The sequence below is a fragment of the Lytechinus variegatus genome, chromosome 4 (genome assembly GCF_018143015.1).
Source record: "Lytechinus variegatus isolate NC3 chromosome 4, Lvar_3.0, whole genome shotgun sequence".
Classification (NCBI taxonomy): domain Eukaryota; kingdom Metazoa; phylum Echinodermata; class Echinoidea; order Temnopleuroida; family Toxopneustidae; genus Lytechinus; species Lytechinus variegatus.
The window spans coordinates 6968464-6983144 of record NC_054743.1 but is presented as its reverse complement, the minus strand read 5'-3'; the positions used below and the strand labels follow the sequence as shown (position 1 = coordinate 6983144).

The following is a 14681-nucleotide window of genomic DNA, read 5'->3' as shown; positions in this document are numbered from 1 at the left end:
GTTCCTCTCTATTATTTTGAGGTAATTTGTCTTCTTCCCTTCTTTTTTTAAATGACCATACAATTGTGATTTTTTTGCATGGTCAGCTTCCCAACTTTTGGCTCAGCCCCCCCCCCCCCCCCCCCACTTTGAATACCGGTCCGCGGCCCCTGATGAGTGTGGATAAGGATGATGATGTCGATGCCGTATTAATAACGATGATATGAGTGATGGTTATGATAATGATTATGTGGCCATTGGCGGCGAGGAAGCCAAACAATTCAGGGGGGGCACCAAAAATTTTTGACAAGCAAGCAAAAAAAAAATTATCAACCCAAAATTTTAGGGGGAACACAGGAAACAAAATTGACAAGCAAAAAACAAATTATCAACTAAAAATTTAGGCTTCTGCCGCCTGTGCATGTGGCAATAATGAGTATGACAAGGCGATGATGGAGGATGGGCATGTAAATTAAAGACATGTTTTTATCTTTACACAATTATACTCTATCATCTGTAAAAAAGGGATTTGTTATGATGGATACTGATGACAGCATCGGAATAAGTAGGCCTACAATTTTTTTTTTAAGTGGTAAGGTTTACCTAAGTGGCGTACGCAGGATTTTTTAAAGGGTGGGGGCCCAGCTGAATGAAATGTTGACGAGCAAAAAAAAGTCTACACCACAAATTTTACGTTTCGTACCCAACACAAATTTGACAAGCAATTTTTTCCGACTTTTCTTCAGGGGAGGGGGGGTGGGAATAAAAAACTTTGACGGGGGGGGGGTGAACACCTGTACCCCCCTTCTGCGTACGCCGCTGATCCACGGTCTGTTGTCAGTTTCCATTCAATATTTTACTTACAACGTAATATGATGTACCCCGCTATATATGAAATATTTTATTACAGATGAATTCTCTTGATCATCATTATTTTTTTTAATAAAGTACGACCATACAAATTTGATCACGATAATGGCATTGAATGATGATGATGATGATAGTAATGGTGGTGATGATTATGATAATCTTATAAACGATGACAATTGTATGATGAGGATGGTGTGACCGTAATGATTGTGGTGATAAGGACGATGATGTTGATCTCGTGTTGATAACAACGATAATTACAGAGATGGATATAATGATGATATGTGGCGATAGTATGACATGGCGATGATGGAGAATGGGCATGTAAAAAGAAATTAAAAAAAAATGTTTACATGAATATAATATCAGCGGTAATAAAGGATTTGTTGGGATTGGTGTGATGCATTCTGATTACATCATCGGAATAAATAGCCTAATTTAATTTTTAAAAAGTGGTAAGGTTTTTGAGTTTCTCATCAAGAAAAACTAAAAGCTAACTTGAAGAGGTTCCACATGTGAATTATCATCCATGACGCTGACAGAGCTGCAACCCTCCTCAGTTTGTGCGAGTCTCGATCCCTGGACATCGTGATTAACGTATCTGATATCAACCAAAGATAATTGGCGTTGTTTGTGACTATTGGATACCATACCACATAGGAGCATGAATGTCTTCGCTCAGGTAAGATTTTCTTGTTTCAGATGAAATACCGAAATTGCAAAGTGAGAAGAGTGAACAATGGGCCAGGCCATACGGGGAGGGGTGGAGTTTCCAGGGCAGGGGATCAATTCAAAATTTGATTGTGAATAATGGGGACGTGATATAATGTCATGATGATGCAGGGGCCGCGGTATCGGGGGGGGGGGGCTGGGGGCTTCAGCCCCCCTTGTTTTTACAAAACCATGTACAAAAACGTAAAAATTACCACTGAGTGTGGCGTGATTTTTTGCAGGGTAAGCCTCCCCCCCCCCCCTTTAAAATCATTCCGCGGCCCCTGTGCTGTGATGCTGATAATTCTTATGATAATGAGGGGTATGATGATGAATTTTTATGATGTGGGTTGTGACGATGACGGTAATAATTAATATATTCTTTTTTAAGACCATGAACTTCGGCGACGAGGGGGCCTACAATGTATAAGGCTAGAGTATAGATTCGAATTCGTCATGATAAAAAATAGGTGGTTTGCCTGTTTTCATTCAATGTTCATCACAATAAACAGAATATGTTTTGACAATGAGAAATTAACTATAATGTAGGTGATAAAAAACGGATAACATAATTAAGTCACTACCAGTACTCGAGCCTCGCCTTCTAATTGTCTATAGAAGCAGAGCTAACCAGGCCAGGGAACTAAAGCAGAGCCTGGCTGATGTAGCTAGTGTCGAAAGACCATGCATGTAGTATGTACCGGTATCGTGTGGTACGCAGATAAAATTACTCATTCGGATATTTGTAATTCCATGCAAATTATTTACGATTTGAAGCCAGTCTTAAAGTAGTACAATACAATCGGCAATATGCACAATGCACAGATTTGTAATAAATATCAACTTAAATAAATGACGGGTTATCCCTTTCTTTGCTTTGCAGAACTCTCTAACGTTGACCTGCTCCCAAATGCGATACTATGGTATGGTATTCGCAAATTTCCAATAAAAAATATATGCAGGAGAGTCATACAGTGAGCCATAAGATAAAGGCAAATGGACTTATATTGACGTTCAGATTTTTTTTAATACAAAGCAGAGGCAAAAATGAAACAAAGAAATTTTTTTTAAAAGATAGGGAACTATGAAGCCATAAGATGAAACTTTTAGAAAGGAGTTGAGTCGAGATTGGGCAATGGGAATGGTAGAATGATAACTACCAGTACTCAAACAAAATTATTTTAAATGAACCGACAAAGCAATCATGGCATAAATTCCTTGCATAATGGGGGACGCCCCCCCCCCCTCAAAAAAAAATCCAAGCAGGTCAAGATAATGTTATCACCCCCTTCGGGCTGGAGCTACGCCACTGGGGCAAATGATAATTTGGTACTAAAAAATAAAAGGGGCATAACTACCCCTAGAGCCTTCTATTAACTTGTAAGCTATTTGATCTGTTCACGAACATGATTGCGTATTATACGGCTTCATATTAATTCTCGTCATTGGATGGAAGATGGGTTATTGGGTGGGAACGGAATTTGTTTTTATTTACCTGAACGTTTTCATAGATTTTTATTTCTTTTTTCTCACCTCTCCCGCGAGCCCTCCCGTTGTTCATCTTTCTTCCTCCTGCAATTTGTTCTTACTCTTATCTGATCATTAACTATCCTCTTCCTCTGCTTTATGACCTTTTTTTTATTGCGTCCCCTTTCTGTTTTACCTACAAAAATTAGGAGATAGGCCTGCACGCCAGAACAAAAGTTTATTCTTATTTTAAAGAAGTTTACCCTGACAAAAGTTTAGTGCAAAGTAGTAAAAATAAAAAAATATTGCCGACGGTTTGATGAAAAAAATCATCAGAGAATAAAATTCATTAGAATTTCGATTTGATTTGTGACATGTGCTAGAATGCTTTCCTAAATATTGAATAGCAAAAAATAAATGAAATGTTTTTTCTAAGAAAATTGAAATGCTTTTTTCCCGAGCATCCCGGCTGAGCATTCAGTATATCAGTAGACAAATCATAAATTTTATACCCGTTCGTAAAAAGGAAACCAAAAGGAGTCATCATTAAAAAGTTACTTCACTTACTAATATGCATCCTTTATAACATGTACATAACATAATGGGGAAGCTGCTCGTTTACGACGTCACAAATTAAAAGATTAAAATTCTAATGACTTTCTTAATATTCATTTGATTTTCCTCAAACCTTCGCCTTTTTTATTATTATTTTTCTGCTATTTTCACAGCAAATCTTTCTTCGGGTTGAACTTCCCCTTCAAAATGGAGACTTGATCAACACTTGTAATGAAATAGGTAATGATCAAATACTTTCAAAATTGAGGCATTTCAAAAATTGTTTTAAGATTTGATGGGAACGAGACAGCACTCTAAGTACATTTCATATCATTTGAGAACTTAGATGGTACGTCATACCAAGCTGCAGATTTTTTGTATGGTCCCCCTCCGTAACACTTTACAACTGTTCCGCGGCCCCAGTACAACTTTATGATTTGGTCGTTATCGATGGTCTTATCATACGTATATACAATACAAACCTTCATTATACAGTACTTGAGAGTTGCATTTGTTCTACTCTAATTATCATTTTCATTAGAAGTAGTATTATATTATAATTTATTGCATTTCATTATACAGCCTGGTAAAAGTTTTTTACAAATCGAAAGCTTGACCAAGATTATGATTTAAATAATATTCCTTGGCATCAACAACACGTGACCGACATTGCTATTAAGCTCACAGACATGTTTCTTTCATCATAATTCTTGCATACGTATGAATATGTTAAGGTAGTTTGCAAAATTCTCAGCTTTGGGTCATTGCATGCTGCATATTCGATTTTTGTTGTATCCTGGCTTTGTATAACGTACCCGGCCTTGGCAAGTACAGTACATGCCCAAATCGTCAAGCATTACTGATATCCAGTTTGTCGAATATCAGGCATTAATCACAACCCATCGTCATAAAAATATGTCGTACATCATTTCTTGTGTATTTATTGAATCAACTAAATCACGATATTTGATCAAAATATAGAAAAAAAATCAAGTACAAGTAAAATAAACAATATCCCCCAAAGAATGTATGTTATATGCAGACAACCCTTATTTCTACAGAGAAAATTTACTTTTTTTTCTTGACGTCACCACCATATCAAGTTCATAACATAAGAAAACAATCTTATTATCGTCATCGTCACATCACTACCATTATCCTCATCCTCGATCATTCCGTTTTCTCAAATGCTGACTGTTCGTGATTGGACAATGGGAGGGGGGGGTCATCGCTGAATAAAACATCAAAAGACTCCGTTGCGTAACTTCGGTTGCAACAGATTCTTCCTATTGTCAGCTGTTAGCGGTAATTCACACCTTCATCCATTGTTCACAAAACGTGCGAGACGATGTAATTAATTATCCCCATTCAAGTCGCTACAGCTTGGGGCGTTCAATTCAAAGCTTCTGCTGTTATAAAAAGGATATTAAGAGTTAGTATCTTTCCTAAATGAATGCTCAAGTGCATTGGGGTCTTTATACAATAAAACACATCTTGAACAATATCAATTAGAAGCAGCTCAGATCCTCATGGAGGCTGATTATTATCCAAGCACAGACACACTGACACTTCAAAAATAGAGTGAAGAATTAATGCTTACACAATAAATATTTATGTTTAACTCCGAGTAACTCGTTACCCATTGGCCGACACCATGCACAGTGCAAGTGAAGTATCGGAAAATTTGACGTTTTTTTATTTTTTTTATATGAAAATACCTTTGAACTTGGGGTCCAATTCACAAAATCATTTCCCCTAAAAGGGGAAGGAAAGACTGAGAATGAAAAAGAAAAAAAAGAGGAAGTGCGTATATGTAGGCCAAAAAAAATATGTATGAATGACCGGCCGAGAATGAAAACCCAAAGAGAGAAGGTAGGAAATAATATGAATGTAAACCAGAGAGAGAACGTGGAGATAAAAATGTATGAAAGACAGGATGAAAAGGAAAAGAGAGGATTAAGGTAGGATAAAAAAAGGTCGAGAATGGAAAACCGAGGAGAGGAGGATAAGAGAAATATGAAAGATCGACTATAAACCAATGAGAGAAGGTGGAATGATTTATGAAAGACCCGGGGGGGGGGGGCACTTCCATTCACGAGTGGATACCATGCATGCGCGACCATGGGGTCTCGAAAAGTACCCTAAACACGTAATTTCCATATTCTGAAACCTTACCCTTAACGAGTATTGGAAACAAAATGATACTCTTGGCAAATGTTCTCTGAAATGAACCCCTAAACAAGTACAGGAATGTTTTATTGTTACGAGTCATTCGGTCGTCGGCTTTACCTTATTTGGTTTAGTACGACCCACCTTCTACACCTCGCGCAAATCGGACTCTAAACACGAAGTGTTGGGGCAAAAAGGACATCCTTTATAAAACATTTAATTTTGTTTTATAATCCCCGCAGATTCGACCCTAAACACGTAATTTTCCTAGCGAAATAGATACCCTTTTTTCATTATTTTTGTGTTTTTGACACCCTAATCACGTTACGTACGTAACGTGCCCTATCATGAAAAAGACATCCTTTTTACGTGTTTTTTGGTCGCGCATGGTATCCACTCCTCAATGTAAGTGGCCCCCCGGGATGAAAGACCGAGAATAAAAAAGCAAAGAGAGAAGGTACATGTAAGAGAAATAAAATAAATACAGAAAAAAATTGAGAATTAAAAAGCGAAGAGAGGTAGGAGAAAAAGAAAGATCGAATATGGAAAAGCAAAGAGGTAAATTAGGAGAAATAAAATAAGAGTGTGAAAGACCAAGAATGAAAAGCAAAGTGGAGCCAGGCCGCGAGAATGAAAAAGCAAATAGAGGGGGTTGAAAATGGAAGATCGAGGATGAGTAACAAAATCTAAGTGAAGGTAATTCAGAGATATAAAAAAAAAATGTAAAGCCGACTGACCGAGAATGAAAAAGCAAAGAGAGGAGGCAGGAGAAAAAAAGAAAGATCGAATATGGAAAAGCAAAGAGGTATAGGTAGTAGAAATAAAATTTGGTGTGAAGGGGGCTGAAACTGTTAAGACCTGCCGCGCCCCCTCCCTCGGCTCCCCTTGTCCCCCCTTGTCTGCTTTAGCTGGATATACATGTATATTGCAGATGAATTCCATATAACTGCCATTTTAATCACCCCCCCCCCCGAAGATAATGAAAATGGAAGATTTTCTTTGCTTATGTGCATGTAATGTTTTGTTTAAAAACATAAACCTATGAAATCAGAGCCTAGTTAGAAGGGCGGGAGGCAGATGGGTGAGGAGTGTTGGTTGAATGAGGTCAGAGGCGATATCAGTAATGCATGTAAAGGCGTACCACGAAAAAATCAATTCCATTCAAATATAAGTTTGAAATTCCGAATTATCATCAATTTAAAATACATTGTAATAATCAAAAGAAACACAATATAATGCACACAATAACATAAACAATTAATATAATCAAATATATAACAGCGTAAGCTTATGAAATGTAATACATTTTGAATTTGCAGCAAGATAAATGATGAGATCAATTCAGGATCAATTTTATTTTTACAAAACTTAAAGGTTACGTGAATAACAATGAATAAACAGAAAAACAGAGATATGGCATTGCAATCAACTTTTCTTGTGGTTGCATTCCCCGGGGGGGCCACTTCCATTCACGAGTGGATACCATGCGCGACCATGGGGTCTCGAAAAGCACCCTAAACACGTAATTTCCATATTCTGAAAATGCACCCCTTAACACGTATTGGCGTGTGAAACCCTACCCTTAACAAGTATTGGAAACAAAACGATACTCTTGGCAAATATTCCCTGAAATGAACCCCTAAACAAGTACAGGAATGTTTTATTTTTACGGGTCCTTTGGTTGTCGGCTTTACCTTATTTGGTTTAGTACGACCCCACCTTCTACACCTAGCGCAAATCAGACTCTAAACACGTAGTGTTGGGGCAAAAAGGACATCCTTTATAAAACATTTTAATTTTGTTTTATCATCCACGCAAATTCGACCCTAAACACGTAATTTTACTAGCGAAATAGATACCCTTTTTTCATTATTTTTGTGTTTTTGACACCCTTTTCACGTTACGTACGTAACGTGCCCTATCGTGAAAAGGACATCCTTTTTACGTGTTTTTTTGGTCGCGCATGGTATCCACTCGTCAATGTAAGTGGCCCCCCCGGGGGTTGAATTGATTGTACATGTCGGCCAAAGTTTTTATTTTTAAGTATAATATATCGATGTTTGATTATTAAGCCATACAATATTAATTTAAGAACAGAGTTCAATAAAAGGTGTAACTTAAACACACTGGAAGTTTTAAAGGTACATGTATCTTACCTCAATATAGAGATTGTAATTAAAATCAATTCAACAAATGTATGTAATGGATTATAAATCAGTACATGTAGATGTACTACAGTTGTAGATACATACATGTGTACATGTAGATGCCTTATTGATACAAACTCTGTAAGATCGCCGAGGAACCCGGCGCAGCTAAGGACAAAAAAAAAACTACTCCGATCCAGACACAAGTGAAATCTTGGATTTATCAGTCGATATGACATACAATACATAAATACTGTACAGGTATAGCCGAGGCACAAGTCATGTCGCGTGAAGACGAAATTATAAAGCAGTGCAGAACTCTACACAATATACATTCTGTAGGTGCACTGGGAATAGTTTGTAAGTAGATTTATTCAATTCTGGGTGGATTATCATAAATATTCACGCAGCTACGACCGGGCGGTTAACAGTTACCGTATCAGTGGAGCGGAGCAGCCATGCCAGTCGCCGCGCACCGCTAGCGCGGCCCGTATCATGCGGCGGACCGTGCTTTCCGCTTCATGCTCGAGAGCGGAATCGAGCGGTTCATCTGCTGTGCGACATAACATGATATCATTCGCGCGGAGTGTCATTTTTACACTTGACACTCGGCAAGAGCGAGCGGACACACAAGCGCCGACCGAGTGTCAGTTCTACACTTGTCACTCTGTAAACAATGGACGCACCTCTCGTGTCAAAAATCAGAACACTCGAATACATGGCAGAGTGTGCTCTAGCGTGACATTTGCGTGTCAATACGCTGCGACGGCCGGAAATGGCTCGCCGCGTGACCGAGTGTACTCAAAGATTGCTGACTGGTACTGTAGGCCTATATATATATATATAATTTATTTTGTATCCCATATACATGTAGATAGTCTTTATGTAGTGTCAATCATAATTGACAATGTTTTGTATTCTTTGCTCTTCATGTCACTCCCCTCTTCTTCACCACTTGCTCTTGAATTCTTTGTCTTCTGCTTGGCGACAGCATGCAAATCGCGCGATTTGCGTGCTGTCGCCAAGCGGAAGACAAAGAACTCAAGATGGCAACGTTAAATGCGGCCGTAAGCTCTTCCCATCTTTTCATAACAAATTTCTCGTTTTTTTAATGAATTCTTGTTATAAAATGAAATCAATACAGCAGAAATGATGGAAATTAAGTTGAACCCCATGCACATGTTTTAGGGCTAGATCTTTATTCATGATCTTTAGAGGGAAAGTAGAAATCTCTGGGGCAAACTAAGTTTCATTTTGTCTTTACTTTAGTTTCAGGTTTTGTACCTGTACGTGGCCGTGGGTGAATATAGCTTGGGAATGGGATCCCAGGCGTCAGTGGGGAGTAACCCTAAGTAGAGTAGATGACTTTTACTCCCCAGACGCCTCCAGGCTAGGCCAGGGCCCAGGCCCTATCCTAGGCTACACCGGGATAGCCTGGGGCGTTTTGGGGAGTGAAAGTTATATACTGTACGTATGGAGTCACTCCCCACTAACGCCTGGGATTTCTCCCTATACTTCCCCACATACGGGTACAAAACCAGAAACTTTCGCCCCCGAGAATTCTTCTTTCCCTCTAAAAGATCTAGCCCTAAAACATGTACATGGGGTCCAACTTCATTTCCAACATTTCAGCGATATTGATTTCATTTTTAAAGAAGAATTCATTAAAAAAACGAGAGATTTGTTTTGAAAAGATGGAAAGAGCTTACTTCCGTGTTTACGTCGCCATCTTGATTTCTTTGTCTTCCGCTTGGCGACAGCACGCAAATCCCGCGATTTGCGTGCTGTCGCCAAGAGGAAGACAAAGAACTCAAGATGGCAACGTTAAATGCGGCCGTAAGCTCTTTCCATCTTTTCAAAACAAATCTCTCGTTTTTTTAATGAATTCTTCTTTAAAAATGAAATCAATATCGCTGAAATGTTGGAAATGAAGTTGGACCCCATGTACATGTTTTAGGGCTAGATCTTTTAGAGGGAAAGTAGAATTCTCGGGGGCGAAAGTTTCTGGTTTTGTACCCGTATGTGGGGAAGTATAGGGAGGAATCCCAGGCGTTAGTGGGGAGTGACTCCATACGTACAGTATATAACTTTCACTCCCCAAAACGCCCCAGGCTAGCTACACCCTGACTTACTGGCCTAACCGGGATCGCACAGGCCACAGCGAGTCCCTGGCCCTTGCCCATAGCCAACGCGCCAGACAACCCCGGAAGTCAACGGGGTCTTCAGCTGGGTGACGAGGCCGGAGCCGAGCCCGCGATCACATATTAAACCTAATTTATTTCATTAGCCATTATATTATAACTAAAAAACAGTACGTCGATAGCATTATAATTACGTTTGAAAACTTCACACTCACCCATCTTGGTATGTTATGCTCTAATCACATCAAGTCCAAAAAGGGTGAACTTCTACGCACAATTATCCGGGGAAATGTTGTGATTACATGTATTGTAAAGCTAGGACCTGCCTATTTCGGCTCACTCACTTATCGAACTGAAATTATCGATTGATAAAACCTAAATAGGATATAATAATGCTTTTATATTCATTTAAATTTCAAAACTATTTATTCTTTATTTTTTAATGATGAATTACTTAATAATGGCCAATATGCCTCCTTTTTTTTTTCATTTAAAAAAAATACTAATCGACTATTTGCAAAACTAGTCTAGCTTCCAGACAAATAAAAAAATCACCATCGATCGAAATCAGGGCCGATTGCACGAGCTGTCTTTCCAACTCGGGTTCCAACTGTCTTTCGTGCAGGCGCGTAGCCAGAGGAGGGGGGCGATCACCCCCCCCCCAACAAAAAAGTCCCCATAAAGAAAAAAAAGAAAAGAAAAGAAGAGAAAAGAAGAGAAAAGAAAAGAAAAGAGAGAAGAAAAGGAAATTAAGGGAAGCCCAAAGCAAAGGGAAGAAAGGTATATGTGGGTTTTTCCTTTTTATTCTTTTGTATTTTTCTCAAAGGAATCATAGTACCTTTACGAAACTACTTCACTTTCGTTCTAAATTTAATTCTATAAATTTTGCTTCATCGCTTCGCGCGGTTAATGACAATATTTTAGTTCTCATTTATTATCCTTGCCCTCTCTCTAACCCTGATTTTCCACTCGGTTACAATATTATATACTGTATTTCTGAAGTACATATATATATATATATTATTGATCACGCACCATGTCCACACTTCTGGACTGGTCTGCCCCTGACGGGTAAGTTTATATCAATCTGCCGTCACCCCCACATAGGCCACTTTTCCCGCTCAAGCTCCGTTACTAAACAGCCATAATTAGGTGGCAAACAGTTCCTCATTTAAAAATAGGATGGTATCAAATTCTTGTCGTATTGAATAGAATAAAGTACAATATTTCTATCAAATTCTACGAAACTTACATACTGATGTCATTTCCCTGCATTTCATCTCCTGTCTCGTTTTGCGCCCTCAGATTGAAATTTGGAAAGACTCTTCATTTTCTTTATTATCTAAAATAAGCATAAGCACTTCAGGATGAGTCAAAGAAATTATGCATATCATCCTTTTTAATATAATTTCAGTATATCACATAATTTTTAACATTTTGGGGCTCTATTTACCTATTAATGAAGTTCAATTATCCGATTAGAAAATCAAGTGAATTAGAGCCGATTTGGTAGAGATATATTTTGATGAAACGTCAGCAATTTCATATACTACTGTTAAATTGTTTGTAATCAAATCTGACATTATTTCCAAGGGAAGCATTCCAAACAATTTAAAGAATATACCCTTTTGCAGGGACCCTTTCCTTTTCCAAACTTAGTAACAAAACGCTTGAGCTACCGCGCTTGCGGGGAGTAATTATTATTCTAATTTCCTTCATTTATCCCCCTTTTTTAGCGTTCACAATCACTTTTGAAAGCAAGGTTTAAAATCACAATAAAGTCAACTGAATTGGAGCTGAGCTGATATAGGCACTAGAGACAAGAAAGATGGCTTCTTTTCATTTTAATTTGATGGAAGAACGAAAGCTTCGCGCGGGAGGGGGGAACTCCCCCTCCCTGCACCCTCCCCCTAGAGAGCGCGCTTCGCGTATATTCGCCGCCCCCCTCAAACATGAAATCCTTGATTTCAATCGGCCCCTGCATGGGATGCAAGCCGGGATGCAAGTGCACACCACGGGCATTTATTTCCGTGGTGCACACACACATATAGGCGGATCCGATCCAGGAGACGAACAGATGTCGTAAGCATCGACCACAGCACCCCCCCCCCCCCCTCACACTCACACACACACACATTAATTTTCTCTAACTCGCAAAACAGAGAACAAGGCGGATACGCATGCAGGGAGGAAATATTCCTTTCCGCGAAAGGCGCTATGCTCTGAAATTTCGATATTTCTCTAAAACCTTATAACCTAGCTAGCTGCATTAATTTTGATAGGCCCTGTAGGCCTATAACTTGATTACGAAAAAAAAAAGAACTCAAAATGTGAAACGAATGATGCGAGGTAGAAAAGAGAAGTTTCCTTTCCCACGCACGCGAAGCAAAGCATGGAAACCTCTGTGATTTATTTAAAAAGAAATATAATGAGCTTTTTCGCTCATATTATAAGCGCTTAGCGCATCCCTTTGTATCATTAAGAAACTTGAAAAATATTCAAAATTTCAAATTGGTGGGGCAAAACAAGTCAGGAGATGGATGTGCAGATATATAGAATTTAAAAAAAACATCGTATATACTAGCTTTTGCATAATAGTCCAATGCCTGCCCCCTTGAGCAGATACTTGCCGGGGATACTTGCCAAAAATTGCTTGCTGAAAAAAGCATGTGGGGAGCTGGGCAATTTATCCACCGACTCTGACTAGAAAAGCGGAAATTTTGTGTCAATGAACTTTAAAAAAAATACTCTTCATATTCATATTATTTCACACCAACATACTTAATTTCTGGCAAGAAATATATGATTGAGTCCCACAGCCGGAGAGGTTGAAAATCGGGGTAGAAAAAGGGTATGGGAGACAAAGGGGAACTTGCAATTTATATATCCCCCCCCCCTCCCTGCACAGAGCAAAATTTTACGTGAAGAAAGAGAAGAACGTCTCGTTCAGGTTTTTATTCTTTTGAATAAAAATAAGAAGGAAAAACAATAAAGCTATATTTTCCCCCCTTTCCCCCTTCACGTTTTCTTTTTCTCCTTTTCCCCTTCTTCATTTAGGGGACGTTTTGGGGGCGACTACCAGTGGCGGACCGTGACCCGGAGGAGACAAAGCATTGGAGGGGCACAGCATTGTTTTATTCACAAACAATACAGTGCCCCTCCAATGCTTTGTCTCATTCGGGTCACAGTCCGCCTATACCCACACCGCCCCCTCCTCCTGTCTACGCGCCTGTTGCACATTTATAACAGTCATGTGTTAAAATATGTTAAAGTTTGTTCAACAATTACACATTCTTTACACAATATTGATTTTTGTTCCAAAAATTCATTCAAGTCTGTATATTTAACACGTTTAAAGGGGGAGGGTAATAAAACATTTTCACTGAGCGATTTGGAGTATTTTACCGGGGGCAGTGCTAGAGGGGGGTGTCCTTACATGTAGGGTGGACATACAGCTCGTTCGGACCAGGGGCGTAGATACAGGGGGAGAGGACCGGGGGCACTTACCCCAGTAGATTTGGTGTGCCACCAGATGCCCCCTAAAAAAATATTCTGCTGGAAAAAAATTGGTATAGGGCCTTTAAGTTACATCATCATTTGCATTTCTTGCTTAAGTGTTGTACATAATTTCTCTGGCATTGATGAGAGCGCATGATTCGAAACGGAAAAATAAAAAACCTTCAAACTTTTCTGTTCGCGCAGAGAAAGAGCATAACGCCATCTGTTGTCCGTGCACAGTAAACAAAAAAATGCACGTTGTTTGTAAAATGTTTTAAACAGTATATTTTAGAATGAAGGGCTTAAACAACGTGCTTCAAATTTTATACAGCGTTTGCACAGTGTATACTGGATAAATCGTGTCTGAAAAAAAAATTGCGAACTTATTCTGTATAATTCTGCATCTTCAAGAGAATTCAACCCAACCCCCGATACAACCCCAAAATGTGCTTCATTTAACATGTTTAACACCTTTTAACCCTAAAAAGACAGGGGGGGGCTGAATCAGCCCCCCCCTCGACATTTTTCGTGATAAATCCGCCGCACGAAATTTTTTGACTGCGTCACTCGCTGACTTTTTACTTTCAAGTCTCGCGCAACTTTTGAGATCAAAATTATGACCCCCGGGTACGCGGTTCCGAAATTACACAACATTTCGTAAGTGCATGCAGACCCAAAATTACTCAAAAACGTGAATTTGTGTACAAATCCAATGCAAATGGTGTTTTTAGCCAAAATTCATAAATGTATCATTATTTATCCTTTTACTGTTTAAAATCAATTCATTTTAGCTTTTTTATGGTCAAAATAAAGTCCCTAACGATTTCCATTGAAAAAACAATTTAAAAAAGTAAAAAAAACAAAGAAATACATAAGAAATTTATAAAACAATATAATACATAAGAAAATAAATGTGATGTTGAAAATTTTGAAAAATAAATTTGATCAGATGCCTATATAGAGTATGAGAAAAAAATAGCATTTTAGGGGCTTTATTTAATTAGAGCAAACTTGTGATTTTACGCATAAATTAGCATAATTAATGAGCAATGAGATTTTTCGCAGAATTTGATATTATGGTTTTGAAGATAATGCCATGGGTAACACGCGTGCCAATTTTCGTCGCGATCGCGCGATCGACGGC

The 14681-nt window shown here is 38.7% G+C and overlaps 1 protein-coding gene across 4 annotated transcripts in view; it reads right to left on the bottom strand.

Annotated features, from left to right (window-relative positions):
* LOC121413275 (SH3 domain-containing kinase-binding protein 1-like) overlaps positions 1 to 10340 on the bottom strand; it is a 57785-nt gene extending 47445 nt beyond the window's left edge. For all 4 annotated transcript variants that reach the window (XM_041606034.1, XM_041606042.1, XM_041606038.1 and 1 more), the window contains exon 1: positions 10255 to 10340. In XM_041606034.1, coding sequence (XP_041461968.1) covers positions 10255 to 10258 — 4 coding nt within the window. In that variant the 5' untranslated portion in view covers positions 10259 to 10340. The remainder of the gene's footprint in view (positions 1 to 10254) is intronic.
* Between the last annotated feature and the right edge of the window lie 4341 nt (positions 10341 to 14681).